We start from the raw sequence: 21,002 nt of genomic DNA, 5'->3' as shown, positions 1-21,002 counted from the left end.
TGAGATGGAAGTGTTGCTATTCAAGGTCCTGGGCTGTGTTCATTGGGGTCTGAGGGAGATGGTGGTCCAGGTGGTGGTGGTCTGATGTGTCTGACACTTGCTGTTGCCCATCTCTATGAGTGGCAGCTGGATGGCAGTAGGGGTGGTTGGGGATGATCTCTTGAGATGATGGTTGTGAGGGCTGGTATAGAAGCAGGTCTGGGGGGTGCTGCACCTCCCAGGGCCTTTGTGACTCTGATTGTTAGTGGCAGCTGGCTAAGTGGCAGAGCAGATAGAGTGCTGGACCTGGAGTCAGTTCAAATTCAGCTGCAGACACATCTGTGTGACCCTGGGTAAGTCACTTTACCCTGTTTGCCTCAGTTTCCTCATCTGTAAAATGAGCTGGAGAAGGAAATGCCAAACCATTCCCTTTGCCAAGAAAACCCCAGATCAGGTCACAAAGGGCTGGACATGACTGAACATTAACAACAAAAAAGGCAATTGTCTCAGTATTTGTTGCTGGTGCTAATGAGTAAGGTGGGCCCCTTCTCCCGATGGCTGTAGGGACTAGACTGGAAGCAACTTCATGGATCTTTATCATCTCACACTTTCATCTGCCTTACGATCCCCCTCTCCCTGTTCTTTGTCCTCTCCATGACCTCCAGGTCCTCTACCTTTTAGTTCTTTGCCAGGTCATCCCTTTCCTATCTTGTCCTCTTGGGTAAACTTGTCCAACTCTACATTATCCCCTCCTCTGGAATCCCTTGCCTACTTGTCTTATCACCAATTATTCCTCACAAAACCCCAGTCCTGGGTTACTTCTAACGTCTCTTTCTTCACTCTTACTCAGGAGCTGCTGACTAGAGCTAGAAGAAATCACAAAAACTGGGTCCACTACAACTTTATGTTATCTAATCACAAATGGGCCCTCACTGCAGCAAGGCAATCTTTCTACTTCCTAATCAATTTGCTAATCCTACTCTCTACAGTGGCTGTTCCAAACCTTCTCATTTTTCCTCAAGACTCCAAAGGTACCCTCTTTTCCATCCTCTCCTCCTCGCCATCCTGAGTCATACTTCACTAAAAAAACTGAGGCCTCTTCTCCCCTCCTGCTCACCTAACATCGTCCAGACATCATCCCCTAGAATCTCCTCCTTCACTCCTATTTTAGAGGAAGATGTGGTCCTTCCCCTTGCCAAGGCCAATCCCTCTTCAATTCCCCTCAATCCCAGACCCCTCCCTCCTCTTCAGATCATCACCATTGTGATTCCCCTTTTCTCCCTAATCTTGGAAGTCTCTTATCTGCTGTCTCCTTCCCTCCTGCCCACAAACAGGCCCACATCTTCTCTAACCTTAAAAAAAATTCTCATTTGATCTGACCATCTCTATTTTCTCTATCTCCTTGAGAAAACTATCTATACTCAGTGCCTCCCACTATATTCTAAAATTCTCTCTAATCTGGCTTCAGACCCTATTATTCATATGAAACTGCTCTCTTTGAAAATACTAATGATCTCTAATAGCCTGGCCTCAGACTTCATTCTTTTTTTTTTTTTTTAAGTTTTCATCCTTCTTGACCTCTCTGTAGCCTTGGGCATCACTGGTCACCTTTTTCTCCCTGGTTCTGTCCCCTGACACTTCCCTCCTTTTCTCTTCTGACCTGTCCTTTGCTGGGGTTCCAAGCAGAGCACACCCACTGACCTCAGGTGTCTCCTGTCCTAGGCCCTCTTCTCTTCTCTTTACATGAAACATCTTCAGTTTGTGTATATGTGTCTTGGCTCTGCATATCAACTCCTTCTTGGAATCACGTTTTTTAAATGCATAAAATAAACTACAAGGGATTACATAGGAAATCATGTACATTGAAATATACCTATCACAATATTTATAAAAAGCCAGGTTCACAGACCCCACAGACTCTCTCTCTCTGATGAGTGGCCTCATCAATTCCCATGGCTTCAGTGATCATCTCTAATGTAGATGATTCCCATATTCTGCCAGTCTTTCCCACGAGCTCCAGGCCCATGTCACCAAATGCTTTTTGGGTATTTCTTGAACTGACCACTCTCGAACTTGGCATGTTCAAATACTCATGATCTTATCCTTCCTCCCCGAAATCTTCCTTTCTTCTTGATCTCCTTATTACTATTAAGATCACCACCATCCTTCCAGTTAGCCAAGCTCACAACTCTTGTTTACAGGCGCCACACAAATCCAATTTGATGCCATATCTTGATGCCAACATCTCTCCTCTACATCCCCCCCTCTTCATTCAGCTGCCTCCCATTTGAGGCCCTTCTCACCTCTTCTCTGGACTATTCCAGCTTCCCAAACAGTCTCTACTCCTTAAATCTCTTTCCACTATAATTCACCTTCTAACCAGCAGTCAAAGTGGTTTTCCTAAACCACACTTCTGGTCCCTGCTCAGTCAACTCCATTGTATCACTATTGTCCCCAGGATAAAATATAAAATCCTTTGTCTGGCATTTATAGTTTTTCACAATTTGGCTCCTTCCCATCACTCCATGCTTCTTACACATGACTTCCTTATCCACACACTCACGAACCATTTCAGATAGCCTATTTTCCATTCCTGGAACATAATCTCCTATCTTCAAGCTCTATGCATTTTGAGTGGCTGCCCCCTTGTCTGAAATGCTCTCCTCTCCTTCCCTCTGCACGCTGGCTTCCTTGTCCTCCTCCAAGACACAGATCAAACAGAATCTTCTTCAGGGGGCCTTTTCTGGAACCTCCCCACCCCGCCCAGATGCTAGGACCTTCTTCATCCTGGGATTATTTTCTGCCTACTCTGTATGTATTGTGTAACCATCTTTCACATTTGTCTTCCCCTTTTAGAATGTGAACTCTTTCAGGGTAGGGGCTGTTTTTACTTTCCTTTAAATTCCCAGAACTTAGCACAGTACCAACTTGACAAATGCTGGATATGACTAACTAAGCCAAGGAGAAAACATGGGGCTTGGCATCGCAGGGAGGACAGGGATGGCAGTATTACTGTTTCCAGTTAATTCATTCCTAATTGTCTGACATTGGGTAATTCACTAAGGCCTGGTTTTTTCATCTATAAAATGGGAGAGGTAGATTAGATGGTTTCTAAGACCCCTGCTAGCTCTAAATATATGATATTAAACACTTGGAAAATGGAGGGATGTTGAAGGGATAGCCAGTGGGCTATGGTGGTTGGATTGTAGAGGGGAGTGATGGAAAATAAGATTTAGATTGGTAAAGGTCTTTAGAGGTCATACACTACTTTACGTTGAGAGGCAGAGTAGTGAATACAGGGTTGGCCTTGGACTGATCAATTACAAGTGACCAATTAGGGCAAATAATGAAAAACGAAAGATATGGCAACTTTCATAGGATCATGGAAAGGGGAGTGCTAGACTCTGATTAGTGGAGGTCAGGCCTCCCGGAAGATAGAAAGAAACCTTGACGTACTGACATCACTGTACTCACTATGAAGAGAAGCAAAGGGGCAGATGGGTTAGGAAGAGTTGGCTGTGAGGCTGGCTCGGGCAGCCTTCCAAAGGAGACACGCAAAGCAAGAATCTTTTTATTTTTGCATTGTGTCTCATGTTGTAAGTTTGTGTTGTCCCAGATTGTGAGGCAACAAGGTGGTGCAGTAGATAGAGTACAGACCTTAGAGTCAGGAAGACCTGAGTTCAAATCCAACCTTAGATGCTTGCTGTGTAACCCTGAGCAAATCACTTAACCCTCTTTGCCTCAGTTTCTCCATCTATTAAAGGAGCGAGAGAAGGAAATGGCAAACCACCCCAACATCTTTGCCAACGAAAACCCAAGAGTTGGGGCAGGTAGGTGGCACAGTAAATAGAGCACTGGCCCTAGAGTCAGGAGGACCTGAGTTCAAATGTGACCTCAGACATTTGACACTTACTTCTTGGGTAAGTCACTTAACTCCAAATTGCTTTGCCCTCCCCCTCCAAAAGAAAAGAAAACCCCAAATGGGGTAATGAAGAGTCAGACACTACCACCACCAACACAGACCCAGATTAGCTCATGGCTTGGGCTGGGGGAAGGCATATCACTTCTATGTGAAATTGGTAGAAACCTTGGCTGATGACGCTTGGCTAGAGACACCCAACCAGAGGGAGATCTGGGACTTCAGGCAATGTGCAGCTATCTTTTCTTGTCCATTGTGGGAGTAACTCTGCACAAAGACTGCCATCTTGCCCAAAGTCACTGGAAAATCAATGGCACTGATGGATTTCCTGACTTCTAGCATAAGGTCCTAGTACATAGGCAAATCACAGGGCTACATGAAAATTAAAAATAAAATGAAAAGAGGTGCAAATCACCCTGCAGGACTCTAATATAAAATACTGAGGTTTCCCATCTACTGTAGGTTAGAATGACACAGGCTGTATAGACAGTTTGCAAGATTTAGCTCTGGAAGGGACTTCAAAGTTCATGTTCTGCCATATAATGAAAAGCACGATGGTGCAGTGGCTAGAGGGGTTGATTTGGAGTCAGGATGATCTGGGTTCAAGTTCAGTTCTTTGACCATTGTCAAATCATGCCCTTGGTATCCCAGGAAATCCTCTAAGAGTCTGGAGGGAAGGATTTTCCACACCGACCATTCCTTGAACTAATGAGAAGTTCTTCACAACCTGTTTCCTCCTACCTTTCCAACTGTGCCAGAGCATCAGAGTCTCCTTGATGGCTCCTTGGCATATGGCACCCATCACTCAACTCCATGTCTTTCCTTTCACTGGCTGGGAATACTCCCCTTTTTCATCTCTGCCTCCTGGTATCACTGGATTTCTTCCAGCCTCAGCTCTCACTCTGCCTTCTGCAGGTAGGTCCCCTTCAGTGCTACCATCTTCCTTCTGAGATCACTTCTCAATTACACTGTACATATCTTGTACGTATAGTTACGTGTATGTTTTTTCCTTCATTAGACCATGAGCACCTTCAGAGCAGGGACCTTGCTTTGCCTTCCTTTGTATCTCCAGTACTTAGCACAGTGCCAGGCACATTTGATGCTGTTCAACTGTTCAATCATGCCCAACTCTATGTGATTCCAATATCTCAGTCTTGGAAAAGATACTGGAATGGCTAGCCTTTTCCAGTATGTCTCTATTTCACAAATGAGAAATTGAGGCAAATAGGGGTTAAGTGACTTGCTCAGGGTCACAGAGCTAGTAAGCATTTGAGGCTGTATTTGAACTCAGAGATTCCTGACTCTAGGCCCAGTGCTCTATCCACTGTACTACCTAGCCACCTGGCACATAGTAGATGCTTAATCAATACTTGGAGATAATGACAATGATGGATAGAAATCAAACAAAAAATCTCCTTCATTTCAAAAATGAGGAAGGGGGTATCCAGGGAAGGTAAGTAACATACATGAGGGTCACACAGATAGTAAGTGACAAAAGTCCGATGTTGAACTCCAGACTTCGTTCTGCAACTAGATTCTGTATTCTTTACACCATCCTGTCTCATGAAATTCTGGTCATGGTGAAGAGTTGACAAAGGGTTCAAATGAATGATTTAGCAAACTGGGTGTAGGAGAATGGAATGATCTGATTACATCCACTCTCTGAATTTTAAGCCAATAGGTGGGGCTGGAGTGGGCTGTGCTTCTCCATAATTGAGGAGGAAAGATCATTGCCTGAGATTCTAAGTGCTTAAAACTGTACTCGAGGGCAAAAGGTTCTCTCTTCTCGGCAGGCCTAATTGCAGCATTAAGAAAAAAAAACCTAAGAATGTTAGACTGGGCACAGGTCATCTGTATGTAGGAGAGCTGAGCTTAATCAAGTGCCTTGCCTGGTAGATCACCATGGGCACCAGAGGGACAGGAGGATCTTTCCTGTTCCAACTTGATTAGAAGTTCATTAAGCCTGTGAAAAAGAACCCTGTTCCCCTCCTCTAAGATGTGGGCCTGCCTCAATGGGAGTAATGACTTCCCAAAGCCAAAGAAAGCAAATTGTTGTTATTGTTGACTTGTTTTTTAATTGTATCCAACCTTCTATGACCCCATTTGGAGTATTCTTGGCAAAGAAACTAGAGTGGTTTGCCATTTCCTTCTCCAGCTCATTTTACAGATGAAGAAGCTGAGGCAAATCTGTCACGAACTTGGCTCTTTCTGACTTCAGGTCCAGTGCTCTATCCATTGCGCTGACTAACTGCCCTGGCACATAATAGGCATTTAATAAATTAATTAAATCAATAAATTAATCAATTGATTTTTAGAGAGCTTTAAGGTTTTCCATATATTTCATTTAAGCCTCTCAACAACTCTTGTTATCCCATTTTATAAACAAAGCAACTGAGGCCTATGGACCCTTTTGCAGAATCATATTTCTAAATGCATAAAATAAAATACATAGGGTTGCAGAGGAAACTGATTAGATTTAAATACAGTCATTAAAATATTTAAAAAATGTATTTAAAAATCAATTTCATGGACCCCAAGTTAAGAGAGTTGTCCATGGAACAAAAAATAATGGATGTTAAAATTGGGTTGGACAATTTGGATAGAAGCATCCCATCTCAAGTATTTGTTAGCTGGCAAGCCAGGTAATGTCTCTGGGCCTTTATTTCTTCATCTGTAAGATGGGGATAGCAGTAGCCTTTCCTTGCAGGACTGCTGCAGGGGTAAGATAAAGTAACGTGTGCAAAGCACCTTACAAACGCATATGAAGCTCTTCTTATCATTCTTATTACAGCCCAGAGTCAGTGAGGAAGCATCAGAAGGAGAATCTGAACCCAGGTCTTCCTTCCTCTGAGCTCAGATACCATCTAGTCCAGCTGATGCAGAAAGGAATCCTCCCAGGATATACCTCATATATCTGGCCTCTGCTGGAAAATCTGTGCAACTGGAAACCAGCCCCTGTGAGGCAGCCCATTGCACCCAGGGATAGCACTAATTGCAGGAAGTTTCTCCTGACATCAAACCTCTATTGGGCTCTTTGTAACTCCTGTCCTCTGGGGCCAAACAGAACATTCCTGTTGCGGGGACAGAAGCCCTTCAAATACTCAAAGGCAGTTACCATGTCCCCTGGTCCCCAAATCTTCTCTTCTCCAGGCTAAACACCCTCAGTTCCTTTGGCCAAGGCTCATCTGACATCTTTCCCCATCCTGGCAGCCCTCCTCTGGACACCAAATATCTTCTGTAGACAGAGGTGCTCAGAACTGAACCAGAGGTTCCAGATGAAGTCTGACAAGGGCACAATACAGCAGGACTCTCATCTCCCAGTTTCTGGAAGTTATGGCTATGCAGCCAAGAGGGCATGCGCTTCTTTGCTGTGGTGACAGCCACCTCATATTAAGTTTCATATCCTGAGTTCAAACAATCGACATTTGTTAAGCATCTACTATGTGCCAGGCAGTGTGACATTTATCAAGTACCCACGATGTGCCAGGCAGTGTGCTAAGTGTTGGGGATACTAAAGGAGGCAAATGGCAATTCCTGCCCCAGGGAGTCACAATCTAATGAACAATTCCTTAACCAGGCCTCTACAATCTTGTCCTTGGTGTAGCTGATCTTTTGTACCATGGTGCAAGACTTGACATTTGTCCCCTCTCAGTTTCCCCTTATTAAATACAGCCTGGGTCTCTTGTCAGTCAAGATCCTTTTGGATCCTGACTTGGTCATCCACTGGATTGGGTCATCCATCCCTCTCAGCATGGGGTCATCTAAAAATACTTTGAGCATACCATCTGTTCCTTGATCTGTAACAGATGAAACTGTTACACAGCCCAAGGTCAAGCAGAGATCCCTCCACTGGAGACCTCCTGCCATGCTGACGTCAAACCATTAACAATCACTGTTTGAGTCCAGCCAATTACTCCGTTCTGAATCCATCCAATTGTGTTAGGTGGCGTGATCCACATCTCTCTATCTCTTCCACAAGAGTACCATGATATAATTGACATTTTCCAAGAGTAAGATATTTTTATCAAAAGCTTTGCTAAAATATGGGAAAATTAAATCCCTAGCATGCCCCTCCTCTATTAGCTGACTAAGCCAGTAACCCAGGGCTTAACACAGTGCCTGCATACAGAAGGCACTTGATAAATGCTTATTGGTTAATTCTGTTAGAAAAGGAGATGAGGAGAGCCTGGCATGACCTGTCCTTAATCAGGCTCTGCTTTTTCGAGATATTTGCCAACCACCTCTTTAACAATCCTTTCTAGAATTTTCCCAGCAGTTGAAGTCAAAGCCATTGGTCTATAACTAGCAGACCTTCTGCTCTTCTCTTTCTGGAAAGCTGGTACACTTATCCTCCTCCAATTTTATGGTATCTCTCCCTTTCTCCATGAGCTTTCAGATATCACTAACAACAGCCATAGCAGCCACAGCTCCCGCTCTTTTGTGACCCCAGGATGTAGTTAGTCTGGGCTGTGTGATTTGACTTCATCAAGGGCAGTGAGGGGAATATCATTTCATCCACTCCAAAGAAAGACCCTATCCTTCCCCTGATCCTATTTTTCCCCAGTTTAACTAAACAAGCCCCTTTTTGTTGTCCTTAACTCCCCTGGCCAGCCTTGGTTCATTCTGAGACCTAGCATCCCGGACATTGTGTTCACTCTCTATGACCTGGCATTGCCTCTGTCTTCTGTTCATTTCTTTTTAAAATCTAAGATGGTTGATGAGTTCTCTGGGCATCCTCATATGACTCTTCATACAACTTCTATTTTTTCCTCTTCATTGGAACTATTTCCCCTTCTGTCTTGAGAATTTTATTCTTAAGCATCTCCCATCCTTCCTGATCTGACTTTCCCTTTAACATTTTGGTCCGTGAGACTCACTAATATTTCCTCTGAACTCCCTGAAATATCCTTTCCCAAAAGCTAGGGTGTAAAGCAGACTAGGTCGAGATTTCTTCCCTTCCCATACCCCTTGTATGGGGTGGATCACTTCCCCCCAGGGTTTCCATCATCTCCACCGAAGAAAACAAGTTCTTCCTTGCTTGTGAGAATAAGATCCTTGATAGAATTTCTCGTTATTGGTTTTTTGGAGGATGAAAATGTCATTAAGGCAAGTCAAGAAGTTTTTACAAGCTCTAGCAGATATCTGGATACTTGAAGTACCCCACCAACATCTGGATACTTGAAGTACCCCACCAACATCATGTTATACCTCTGTGGTAGGCTTGTGGTCTGTTTCCCAAATGCCTCATCTATCTCCACTTTCTGTCTAGGTGGTCTGTAGTCAGCTCCAATGACAAACATTGCTTCTGTTTCTCCTTCAAAAGACCTTTATTCTGATTCTTTCAGTAATGCTTCTCCCTTCTGCCTCTACTACACTCCCTCTACAAAGCAATTTTAATTAAAAGAAAATTGGATAGGAACCATATTTATGACAATTCTTAGATCGATGGTGGGCATCACATCCCATCTATACAGTCCTAGTGGGGTGTTGCAGCCAGCTCATACCTCAATCAATGCTCACTGTGGGCATTTATACCTTGGAAATTGGCAAATAATATAAGAGCTTGATTTATTGTTTGGTTGATTGTCTAGATATAAGAAAGTGATGGAGAAAATATTAACACCACAGATTAAATTTAAAAATGTGTTGTGTGCATGTCATGCCACACCCCCATGGAAAGCTGATTGTTAAATATTTACCAGCACACTCTTGTACTGTCTCTTATTGATTAGCTATAGAAAAGTGAGCAAAAGAGAGTATGAGCTCCCTGGTCCTGACAGATTACCAAGGAAGGGTTGTATAGAGAAGGTATAAAGGCAGGAATCTAAAAAAGACACTTACTTGCCAGCAGCATAGACTTCGGCCGTATCAAACAGGTTGATTCCATTGTCATAAGCCAGGGTCATCAGCTGCTCTGCCATCTGAAAGGAGAGGAGTGGTGATCGCAAAAGAAGAATCTCCTCTCAAGGCCTCTGAAGTTTCAGGAGACTCTCAGACATCAACCAATTGTCACAGTCTATTGATTTAGAGCTGGAAAGGACCTCAGAGATACAGAGAAGGAAAGTGAGGCTGGCCTACAGGGGAAGCGACTTGTCGGAGATCACAAAGCCGATAAATGGGCGCATTGGAAATCAGGTCTTCCCTATGGCCCAGAGTTCAGTGACCCATTCATTGACTTGCACTGCTTAAATGCTCAGATGGAATTCACTGAATTGAGGTGGGCCCTCAGTTGGGCAAATGCATCGGCCAACATCTCAAGGCAAGAAAGATACGGGATGTCAGGTCTGCCATAAGCACTTTATAAATAAATTCAACCATCGTGGGTAGTGCTTATTAAAAAATGCTTCAGCGAGCTCTTCATATATTAAAGGTCTACACACAAAGAAGGGTTATTATTACTGTCACTACTACTATGTTCATATCATCATCATCATCATCATCATCATCATCATCATCATCATCATCTGCATCCTCTCTATCTCTCTTCATCAGTCCTCAGCCACACTTTCTCATCTTGTGTGATTCTTGGCTGTATTCTCCCATGGATCCTCCAAAGAAGGCTGGAGGACCAATGTACTGGAGGTCTTCTAGATCTCTTTTAAAAAAAAACACAAGTCTTGGGCTGTCTATCAATTCACCTTTGATCTTGTTACTTGGCTGGTTCACTTTCCTTTTCAAATTTTTCATAATACTCAATACTTAAAAGTTTCATTATTCTGTATCCTGTACTTTTAATGGCCATAGATCCCAACGATCACAGAGACCTATAGGAGGTCGATCACTAAGTGAACAAGGATTTATTGAGCACTTACTGTGTACCAAGTCACTCTGCTAAGTGCTGGGGATAAAGAGAAAGGCTACCCTTAAGAAGCTCCCATGCTAACGAGGGAGTCAACATGTAAATGATTAAGAACTAACAAGATATGTAGATGAAAGGTGGCTATGGGGGTGAAGACTCTAGCACCTAGGGGGACTGCGAAAAGCCTCCTGCACAAGGTAGAATTTGGGCTGGGTCCTGAAGGAAGACAAAGGGACTGGAGGAGGCATTCCACGCATGGCTGATGGCCAGTACAAATGCACAGAGTTCGGAGGTGGACTGTGCTATGAAGAAAATCTATCAATCAGTAAACATTTATTAAGCACCTACTATATGCCAGCTAATGTGCTAAGACTTGGGACCAGCAATATTATAACACTGTCACTGGATTGTAGAGCATGTAGAAGAAGGTCACATGTGTCAAGTCTGGAAAGATAAGTAGGGACTAGATTGTGAAAAGATTTGAATGAGAAATGGGATAAGGTCCCAGCAAAGAGATTCTCAAGAACAGGGAATTGGGAAAAATAAGAAGAGATATCAGATTGGCTCATGAGAAAGATGTCCAACAAGTTACCTGTTTTGACCAGACAGCCCTTTTGCCAGGTTCATGCTGGACACAGGTCAGCATGATGCATTCAATTTTCATTTAAGCAAATAAATCATCTATCTCTGATTCCTAGACAGGATACATCTCAACTAAATTTAATCAAGGCAGCCAAAATCATTCTCTCTGCTGTGACTTTGCTAGAATCTGAGCCTTGACTCTTGAAAAGTCTCTGGGGATGCAAAAGAATCCCTTCTGTCTGTCCCTGGTGAATGCTTTCTTTCCCATTAAGGGTGATGATGCCAACAGGCAGCTAATGGTAAAACTACAGGGAGATAATGCCAGAGAGCTCAGTTTATCTGATTAATGAAGGAAAGCTGATTCAATTCAATTCAGTTCAATTCAAGATACACCTATGCTATGCTCACTCTGGGGATACCAAGAAAGATCCAATACTGACTTGCTCTCATGGAATTTATGATTTAATGAGGGGAAGGACAAGAATCTCCCTACAAAGTGTTATACACAGGGGAGGGAGATAAATGCCAAGGGACAGTCTGTGGAGGGTAGAGGATAAGGTCAGGGAAGGCTTCAGAGGGAGGTGCTACCTGAATTAGGCCATGCAGGAAGGGAGTGACCTTCACACTTCAAGAGATGGTCAGGGGACAAGAAGAGATGAAGGGAGAGTTCATTCTAAGTAGGGGAAAAGGCATAAACAAAAGCCTTAACACAGGACAAGAACTGGGGGCAGAACATGTGAAAGGGTATGAGATAAGGCTAGGGTAGTTTGGGGTGGAGGGTGCCTGGTATATAGCTGGCATTCTTGCTTATTGACTGACTGCTGAGACCAGATTGTGGCATGCCTTGAATGGCAGAGTTGGGAGTTTATATTAAATTTGGCAGGAGGGTGACCTGGTAATAGCGATGTGTCAGGAAGTTTATTATTTCAGTCGTCTGGGCAAGAATTATGGAATGTCAGAGCTTGAAGGGCCTAGTCTGACCTTAGAGATTTACAGACGAAGCTGTAGTGAGAGGTCAACTCAGTTTAACCAATTAGCATTTGTTAAGGAAGGAAAACAAGCTTTTATGAAACACCTACTATGTGCCAGGCACTGTGCTAAGTGCTTTGGACAAATATTATCTTCTTGGATCCTCACAACAACCCCGAGAAATGGGTGCTGTGACTTGCCCCATTTTACAGTAGAGGAAACTGAGGTAGAAGGAGATTAAGTGACTTGCTCAGGGTCACCCAGTGAAAAAAATCAAATGCAGCATCTTGATGTTCACGGGACAAATTTGTGACATACTGAGAAAGGACAGATATTGAAAAAAGTTGGATTATTTTGACTCAGCTTTGTTATACATGGATATATGAATCGTTCTCACTATGTAAAAGATCTGATGTTTCCACAAATGAGCATGAAAATGTTGCTTCTTCTATGTGTCTGAAAAAGGATTTGAACTCAGGCCTTCCTGGTTCTGGGCCCAGTGTTCTATTCACTACCACCCAGCCTGCCTTCTAGGAGAAGGTCACTCGATTAAGTACCGATTATGTGCACAAGGCCATCGAGGGACTTGAACCCAAGTCTTTGACTCAAAATCTTCCAGATCCATCACACAAAAAGAGTGGTGGCCTTGGTCTGGGGTGGGTTCAAAGTTCAAGAGCTACTGCAGAGGGAGAAATGCCAGGACTTGGGAAAGAGGAGAAAATCTGCCAATGATTTATACTTGGAATATGTTATCTGGGATTTAAAAATCAGCTTGGCCTTCCTAATTCTATTTAGCTTAGGGTGCTATTAAAATGAGCAGATGTTCCTTGAGCCCTTGGTGACTAGAGGAGAGGTAATAGAGAAATGTTCTCAGGGGTAGAGGAAGCTAGCTTAAATTTAAAAAAAAGTTGTCACAGATCATCCATTGAGACCCCTTTCTGTTCATGTCAGGTTGTTCTCACTACTCCAGGCTGCTCTCATTCCTACCTCTGAGCTTTTGACTGTGCAGTGGCATCTCTTGGAATGCACTCCCCTGTTACCTTTGCTATGTCAAATCCAAGAGGTGGGGCCTGGACATGGTGAGGAAATTCTCTCTCAACCGAGTTTGCACCTTCTTCCTGGCTTAGAGATCTGCTGAAGGCAGTGAGAGGGAAGTGACTTGTCTAGGGTCCCACAGCCAGTATGGGACTGGTGACAGGACTCTTGGCTCAGAGGCTTGCTCTCTTTCCACTCCATCACACCGTCTCTACGCTTAAAAGACCCACCTTAAAACCTACTTTGTGGATGAAGTTTTCCCAGATTCTCCTATTTCAAAGTGGTCTCTCCCTTCTTGGAATTCCATTTTGCAACAGCTCAATCATTAGTAAATTTCTCCTGACTCCAGGCCTAAATCTCTTTCTTTGTAACTTCTCCCCATTGTGCCTAGTCTGAGGCCAAGAAGAACAAGTCTCATCTTTCTTCCGTGGGATGGCCCTTCAAATACTTGACCATAGCTATCAGATGCCCCCTGTATCTTCTCTTCTCTTGGCTAAACATCCCGAATCCTTTCAACTACCTCCTCACAATGAAATCAGGACTTTTCACCCAGCCTAGACACTCTCCTCTGGACACCCACCAGATTACTGAGGTCCTCTTTGAAATATGAAACCTGGTACTGAAGACAGATCTTCAGAGGGGATCTATTAAGAGCAGAGGGTGACAGAAATAGTCCTGAGCCACATGAAATGTTCACTAACTTCTCTTTAAAGGAGAAGGATGTAGATGATATAGATAGACTATGGGGTCATGTATCACCCATCACCGCTGACACAGAGCTCCAATTATTTGTAAGTATATAATAAGAGGCTGTTGACTAGCTCATGGAAATCCAGATAAATTATGTCGATGGCAACCAGTTTGGCAATTAAAAAACTGAAATTTACTTACATTTGATATGACATTTTTAGTGAACCCATGTGAACCTCTAATGATCACTGTTTTCTTCTCCAAGCATTCGCAAACCAGAGTTTCATCGGTCAGTATAAAATAATTCTTGGGGATGCCAGTCTAATGATATCATAATTCTTTAAGATATTATTTCTCCTTTAGATATTTAATCCTAAAACCTTCATAGAGCTGGAAGGGATCTTGTAGTCATCTAGTCTAAAGCCCATCTGACTGACTTGTCAAGATGCTTGACAAGTGATCATCTGGCCTTAGATCAAAGGCCTTCACTGATGAGGCCACGACATTTCATGGATGACCAAGGCAGTCCATCCCACTTCTGGATCACACTCCTCCTTTTTTTTTGGCCTTTATGGAGCTTCTCACTGGTTTTTAGCTCTCTCAGCTAAGATCATACAGAAGCAATATCCTATGAATCGCTCACACATGGCACAAGTTACTAGCTATATAACTAATTGAACAAATCAAATGAACAAATTAAATTTCTAAAAAGTAACGGATTCTATTTTGATATACACCCCCCCCCAAAGAAGTCATGAACTGCTTCTGCAAATAATTAATTCTCACATAAATTTGCTTATTAAATTTTAAACTACCATCCATATTTTTGGGATGTACACTCCTCTCTCCATAGGAAAAGGTAATGCAAGTTTTTGGTTACATTGCCGCATATATTTTTTAAAAAGTAAGTAAAAGGGCAGAATGGGGCAGCTTTGGGATCAGGAACACCAGGGTTCAAGTGCTGCTTCTGAGACCAATTATTGGTGTAATCAAGGGAAAGACTCCTCTCAGTACTTTCAGGTAATTCTCTTAAAACTATAAATCAGATGAATTGTTGGAGGGATTTTGCATGTTGGGAGCTCCTCAGCCTGAGGAAATCATAGATATGGATTAAAAAAAATTTTTCAGAAACACAGAGAATTCTTTTTTTTTTCTTGTGCTCATCTTTAACTCAAAAACTCAGCTACTGGAAGAAGAAATGAAACTGGACAAATGCATCTGGATTCAAGACAAATGCAGAAGCACAGTAATGAAGAATTTATAAATAGGAACGCTATTTATGCAGTCCTAGTTGGATCCATGAGCTTAGAGGTGAAAATATCTGAATGTCTGAAATGACCTTATGAATGATGGAGGGTTGCTAGATAGAGCACTGGACCTAGAGTCAGGAAGACCTGAGTTCAAATTTAGCTTACTGGCTGTGTGACCTTGGGCGAGTCACTTAATTTGTCTGCCTCAGTTTCCTGATCTGTAAAGCATCTGCCTCCCAAAGTTGTTGTATCAAATGAGAAATTATTTGTAAAGTGCTTAGCACAGTGCTTGGCACAGGGTAGGTGTTTAATAAATTTATTCTCTTTCTTAGAGGTGTTACGTTGGGCGATAGACACAGGTAATAGGAATAATGAAAATCATATTCAGTTCTTTCCTGTCTTTGAGGTTATAAACACTTAATATGCAAAATGTGGTGTTATGTGTTAGATCCCTAATGAAGACAAAAAAAAAAAAACACCCCCCATCCCCCCTCAAAATGTAAACCTTGTCCTCAGGAAGCTTACATACTACTAGGTGTGGATGTGGAAGATAGTGGGAAGATGATCAGATTTGGAATGAGAGAATTTGGATTCAAATTCTGCCTTTGAAACTTATGGCTAATTGCGAGTCCTGGACAAGTGTCTTTACCTCCATGGGCCTCAGTTTCCCTCCTCTGTAAAATGAGGGAGGTAGGCTCTTTGGCCTCTAAGGTCTCATCCAGCTTCACATCCATGAGCGTATGTACAAAGATGAACAAATATAAAGCCAAATTAAAGTCATTTCAGCAGGAAGGAAGTGGGGAGGGGGCAGGAAAGGTGCCTGAGCTAGGCCTTGAAGGAAGCATGGGATTCCAAAGGCAGAAAGGACATTCCTCTGGGATGCAGGGTGGGCTGTGGAGAGGCAAGAAAGTAGGAGCAAAGGGGACCTCAGGAACAGAAAAATATCCTTACCTCGTCGGTGATCTGGCCTCCAAAGGTCACCCATGTTCCTATATGGGAGATAAACACACACGTTAGAGCTTCCGAACTGGCAGGTTGTTGGGGCAGTGTATGGGGATCCACCTGGACCCCGAAGTCCTGGAGTCTCTCTTTGCTCTGAGCACAGACAGTCCATTATTCGAGGCTCATCTGTGCTCATGTACATGTGAAGTTTTCATGCTTAGTGGGTTCTCTTCACTCTCAAAGGCCCCCCCCCCCCCTAGACTCATATGAGACTGAGAATCACTGATCCATAGAATACACAAAGGACTAAATTCTCAGTGGGACTTACCTGGTCACAGAGATAGGTGGTAATGTCTTATAATGCAAGGGGATACAAGGCCACCTTTCCAGATACAAAGAAGGGTCTATAGGCTCACTCATTCTATAAGAGGGGGTGGGTGTGTGCATGGTAGAAAGAGAACAGGGTTCAAAGAGGCCTCCAAGTTCAACTTGTATCTGAAGGAGAACTATCTCCCCACCCAAAAACATCCTTTAACAAAGGGGTCACTGAGCCTTTGTTTGAAGGCTTTCAGGACAGAAACTCATTATCACCTCCTGATGAAGTTGTGTGTGCATGTGTGTGTATGAAGATGATGGGAGGGTGTTATGGGGAAAGTGTAAAGGTCAGAGAAAGGGGCCAGAGATGCAGGAAAGAGAAGATTGTTTTTCATTTATCCAAATCTTGCTATTTGGAGGAAGGAGGATATTTCTGTTTAGGAAATATTGATAAGAGGGTCTTTTGGCTTTCTGGAGGGCATGGGCACCCTCTGGATGATGGCCAGATTCCCTCCTCTCAGTCCCAGATGCAAACAAGCAGCAGAAGATATCTTCGTACTCAGCTCTGAAGGGCTCTGCTGTCATGGCAACGGAGGAGCCCTGGGTTTGGTGCCCTGGGTTTGGTGCCTTGGCTTCCCAGGTGGCCAGAGTCACACTGCCTTCTCAGGCAGAAAAGGTCCTCTCCTACAGCCAGACATCGCTGGATACAGAACTAAGCCTGCGCCCGGGGAGAGGTGACTTACCGAGACCCAGGCAGGAGACGCGTAATCCAGACTTCCCCAGATTCCTGTAAAAATAAATGTCCTGTGTTAGTCCTTGTCAATGGAGAACTCAGGCATCATTACACTTGTCACTGTTAGGAATATGGGACAATGCCAACAGTGATGGATGACAGGTGTGAGCTCCGAGAGTCAATGGGAAGGCAGTATTATCAAAAATAAAGCCAGTTCCCTGGAGGGGCAAGGGGGGAAGCTCTGAGGACCTTAAAGTACTGTAATAACATGAACTATTATTATTACTATTAATAAGTTCATAGGATGAGAGACCTAGAGTTGAAGAGGCCAGGCAGGCCAAACCCCTCATTTCACAGATGAGAAAACTGAGCTCCAGGGGAATGAAATTACAGGTGTTTTTTCTTTTTTTTAGATTATTAGACCAAAGACCCAGAGCTGGAGGGGATCTCAGAGACTGTCAAGTTCCATACCTTCATTTTATAGATGAGAAAATTGAGGTTTAGAAAGACAAGTGACATGTCTAAGGTCACACAGCAAGTAAGCATTTGAACTTAGGGATTATGACTCCAAATCCAGCACTTCTCCAACTACACTGTCCTGCAATGATGATGAAGATGATGAGTTAGAGCGGGGATTCTGACTTTGAACCCCTTGACTCTAAACTTAATGGTCTTTACATCTGATTTACCTTGGCTGCTCAGTCTGCCTATTGTCATCACAGTGATGGGTCTTTAAGTCCAGCTTAGCTTAGGTCATCAAGAGAGAACCTGTTCATGATTTCATTCCTTTTCACAACTCTCCACTTGGCGTGGGCAATAGTAGTGATTAGACCCATTTTTATAGGTGGGAAAACTGAGGCCCAGAGATACTAAGCAACTTAGAGAATGAGGCAGCAGCTGAGGCATGTTTTCCCTCACTCTGAGTCTCACTCTTGCTTTGTCAGGGCCATGCCATCCCCTGATTAGTTTGTCATTCCTGTCCCCAGATGGAGGAGGCCGCCTCTGAGGGTGGTGGAAGTAATCTGTGCTGCAGATACATCCATCTATCCACCGAGCTGAAGTCATAGGCTTGGGATGTAATTTGCAGCCAGGGCCTTAATGGTGGAGTGGGCTGGAGAGCCTCAGACACTCACTTCACCTTCAGGTCGGAAGTATGAACAACTAGCCTTAATTAGGTGGAATAGGAGTGAGAAACAGCTGCTGGAGGCTGCCCTGGGCTGTGTCGGGAGTTTTCTCAGCTTCCTGTGTTTTCTGAAAGATGCTCAGTGGCCTGGGCTCATCCCACATTCAACAAACACAACCCACATGTTCTGCTGCACTAGTAGCTGTGGCAGTTATTAATAGCCTTCAGGAGGCACTCTAAAAAATAATAATAACATTGATATAGTGCTTACTATATGCCAGGCACTGTGCTAAGCCCCTTACAATTAGTACCTCATTTGATCCTTACCACAGCCCAGGGAGGAAGGTGCTGTTCATATCCCCAGTTCACAGATGAGGAAACTGAGGCAGACAGAGGTTAAGTAAATGCCCAAGGTAACACAGCTTGTATGGATCTATGGCTGAATTTGAACTCAAGTCTTTCTGACTCTAGGCCCCATGCTCTACCCTCTGGGTCATCTGGCTGCCCCAAATCTCCTTCCCAGGAACCACATTCCCTTATCCCCCTGTCAGGGTTACCAGGCAAGAGGAGGAAGCTGGACCAGGCCCAGGTCACCACCCACATAGTCATTTTTATGTGTGCTTACCGAAAACCAGTTCCACTACCAGGCTAGGCTGGTCTTTCCTAAGGAGGCCCACTGGGAAGAACAAAGGGATGTGCAGTTGGAAGACCTGGGTTTAAATCCCAATTTGGTCACTTCCAACGTGTGCAATCTTGTCTTCTCTGGTCTCAGTGGCTGAGCCCAAGTCCCCCTCTCTGCAGGAGGTCCTCCTCTATGCTGCCCTGCCCCTCTCCCCTCTTGCCCCTGCCACATTCCTTCCTAGCTCCCAGGGTTGTCATGAGAACAAAAGAGGACAAATCCTATGAAGCCCCTTTGGAAAGTGCCCAACATGCCATAGAAATGTAAGGCATTACCAAAGTGGGCTGTCTGCCTCCTCTCTACATTCTCAACGGAAACCAATCTGTCAAATAGTTTCTTAAGGACTTATAAGGACAGGATTCTTCCTTAAACAAGACTGGGGTCTCGGTGGGTGCCTCTATTGGCAGAAAATACTTTGATCTGTTTGAAGGGCCAGGAAGAAGAAGAATGCAGACACTGAGAGGGGGCTTTTCCCCATAAAAAACCACCATTTGAAGACAATCAAGTAGGTTTTGATAGATCACATATATAGATGAAGATGAAAGAGGGAGTTCTGGGTCTGTAATATCTTTTTTTTATATGGCAAAACAATGCACATCAATATGTCTAGTGCCAGCTGTTCTCAATAGGAGCATTAACTGTGATTTTTCTTAACTGTGACCAGGAAAAAAACAAACCCCGCACACCTGGGCTGAAATGCTGGGTCTGGGCAATGCATGTTCAGTGTTCCTTTTCGCTTGGCTGTGTTATTCATTGCCATAGGGAAACAAGACTGGGCTCTGATCACCGAGGGGACCAATGGAGGTCTCAAAAAAGCATCTGTGGTACTGGCTGCATTACAAGCTAAGCCCCCCCATCCTCAGGGGTGTCGAGGACTCCTCAGTCACTGATCCTGGAGGAGCCACTAAGTTCACAGATGGCTGAGAAGATGTCAGGGCCAGAGGGGGCATCCCAGGTCATCTGGTGCCATCCCCTCTGGCATTGCCATCTATCTGGGTGCCGAGGCTCACAACCTCAACATCATCCTCAACCCCTCACTCTTCCTCATTGATAAGTCTTGCTGTTTCTACTGCTATGGTCTCCCCCATTTGCTACTTCTGATACCCATACATCTTTGGGCAAATAAATCACTGCACCCCTCTGGGCCCCATTTTCCCCATTTGTAAAATGAGGGGGTTGGCCTGACCTCTGAGGTCACTTCTAGCTTTAGGTCTAGGATGCTCTAAGTCATTTAGCCTTTCTTGGCCTCAGTTTCCTCCTCTGTGAGATGACAGGGATTACCTAGATGGGTTCTGAAGTCACATCACTCCTACAGCCCCAGTTCTAGGTTAGACCCCATCATCTCTTGCCTGGATTATTACAGTAATTTCCCATTTGGTCCCTCTGCCTCAAGTCTCTACCTGCCTCCCTGGCTCCCGGGGTCTTCTCTCCCAACTGCTTTGCATTTAATTTGTATATATTTATATGTGTACATGTTGTCTCCCTGACATGGGACCTTATAGAACGTAAAGTCCTTGGGGGAGGGGGCTGCTTCACTGCTGTCTTTGGATCTCCAGAACCTAGCACGGCGCTTGGCACATAGTAGGCTCTTGAGACTTTCTTGTCAATTGATTGACAGACTGTTTGAGCTGGAAGGGCCATGAGGGACTTAGTCTTACCCTCTCATATTACAAATGAAGAAACTGATGTCCAGAGAACTTGTTTAAGGACAGCAGACACTAGAATCCACACAGTATGACAGACTTAGAGATGGAAGGGTCCCCTGGAGTCATCTAGTCTATCTCCCTTATTTTACAGATACGGAAATTGAGGCTGAGGAGGGTTAAGTGACTCACAGCACCATAGTCCTGAAGCTAGATATGACCTCTGAGTCCACGAGGAAAATGGGCCCCCAGACGCTTACAGTGACTTACTCATCTAAGGTCACATACGTCATAAGGGTCAGAGTTAAAATTTGAACACTTATATTCTGACTTCAAAGCTAAGA

General features: G+C 43.9%; 1 protein-coding gene across 9 annotated transcripts in view; it reads right to left on the bottom strand.

The window, feature by feature from the left end:
* Positions 1-21,002, bottom strand: part of KCNAB2 (potassium voltage-gated channel subfamily A regulatory beta subunit 2) — a 198,118-nt gene that overhangs the window by 33,395 nt on the left and 143,721 nt on the right. For all 9 annotated transcript variants that reach the window (XM_072608695.1, XM_072608693.1, XM_072608696.1 and 6 more), the window contains 3 exons: positions 17,224-17,267; positions 16,175-16,212; positions 9,740-9,819 (listed from right to left, as the gene is read on the bottom strand). In XM_072608695.1, the coding sequence (XP_072464796.1) occupies positions 9,740-9,819; positions 16,175-16,212; positions 17,224-17,267 (162 nt within the window). The remainder of the gene's footprint in view (positions 1-9,739; positions 9,820-16,174; positions 16,213-17,223; positions 17,268-21,002) is intronic.

The sequence above is a fragment of the Notamacropus eugenii genome, chromosome 5 (assembly GCF_028372415.1).
Source record: "Notamacropus eugenii isolate mMacEug1 chromosome 5, mMacEug1.pri_v2, whole genome shotgun sequence".
Lineage (NCBI taxonomy): Eukaryota > Metazoa > Chordata > Mammalia > Diprotodontia > Macropodidae > Notamacropus > Notamacropus eugenii.
The sequence above is the reverse complement of the archived record's forward strand: the minus strand, read 5'-3'. Positions and strand labels throughout refer to the sequence as shown.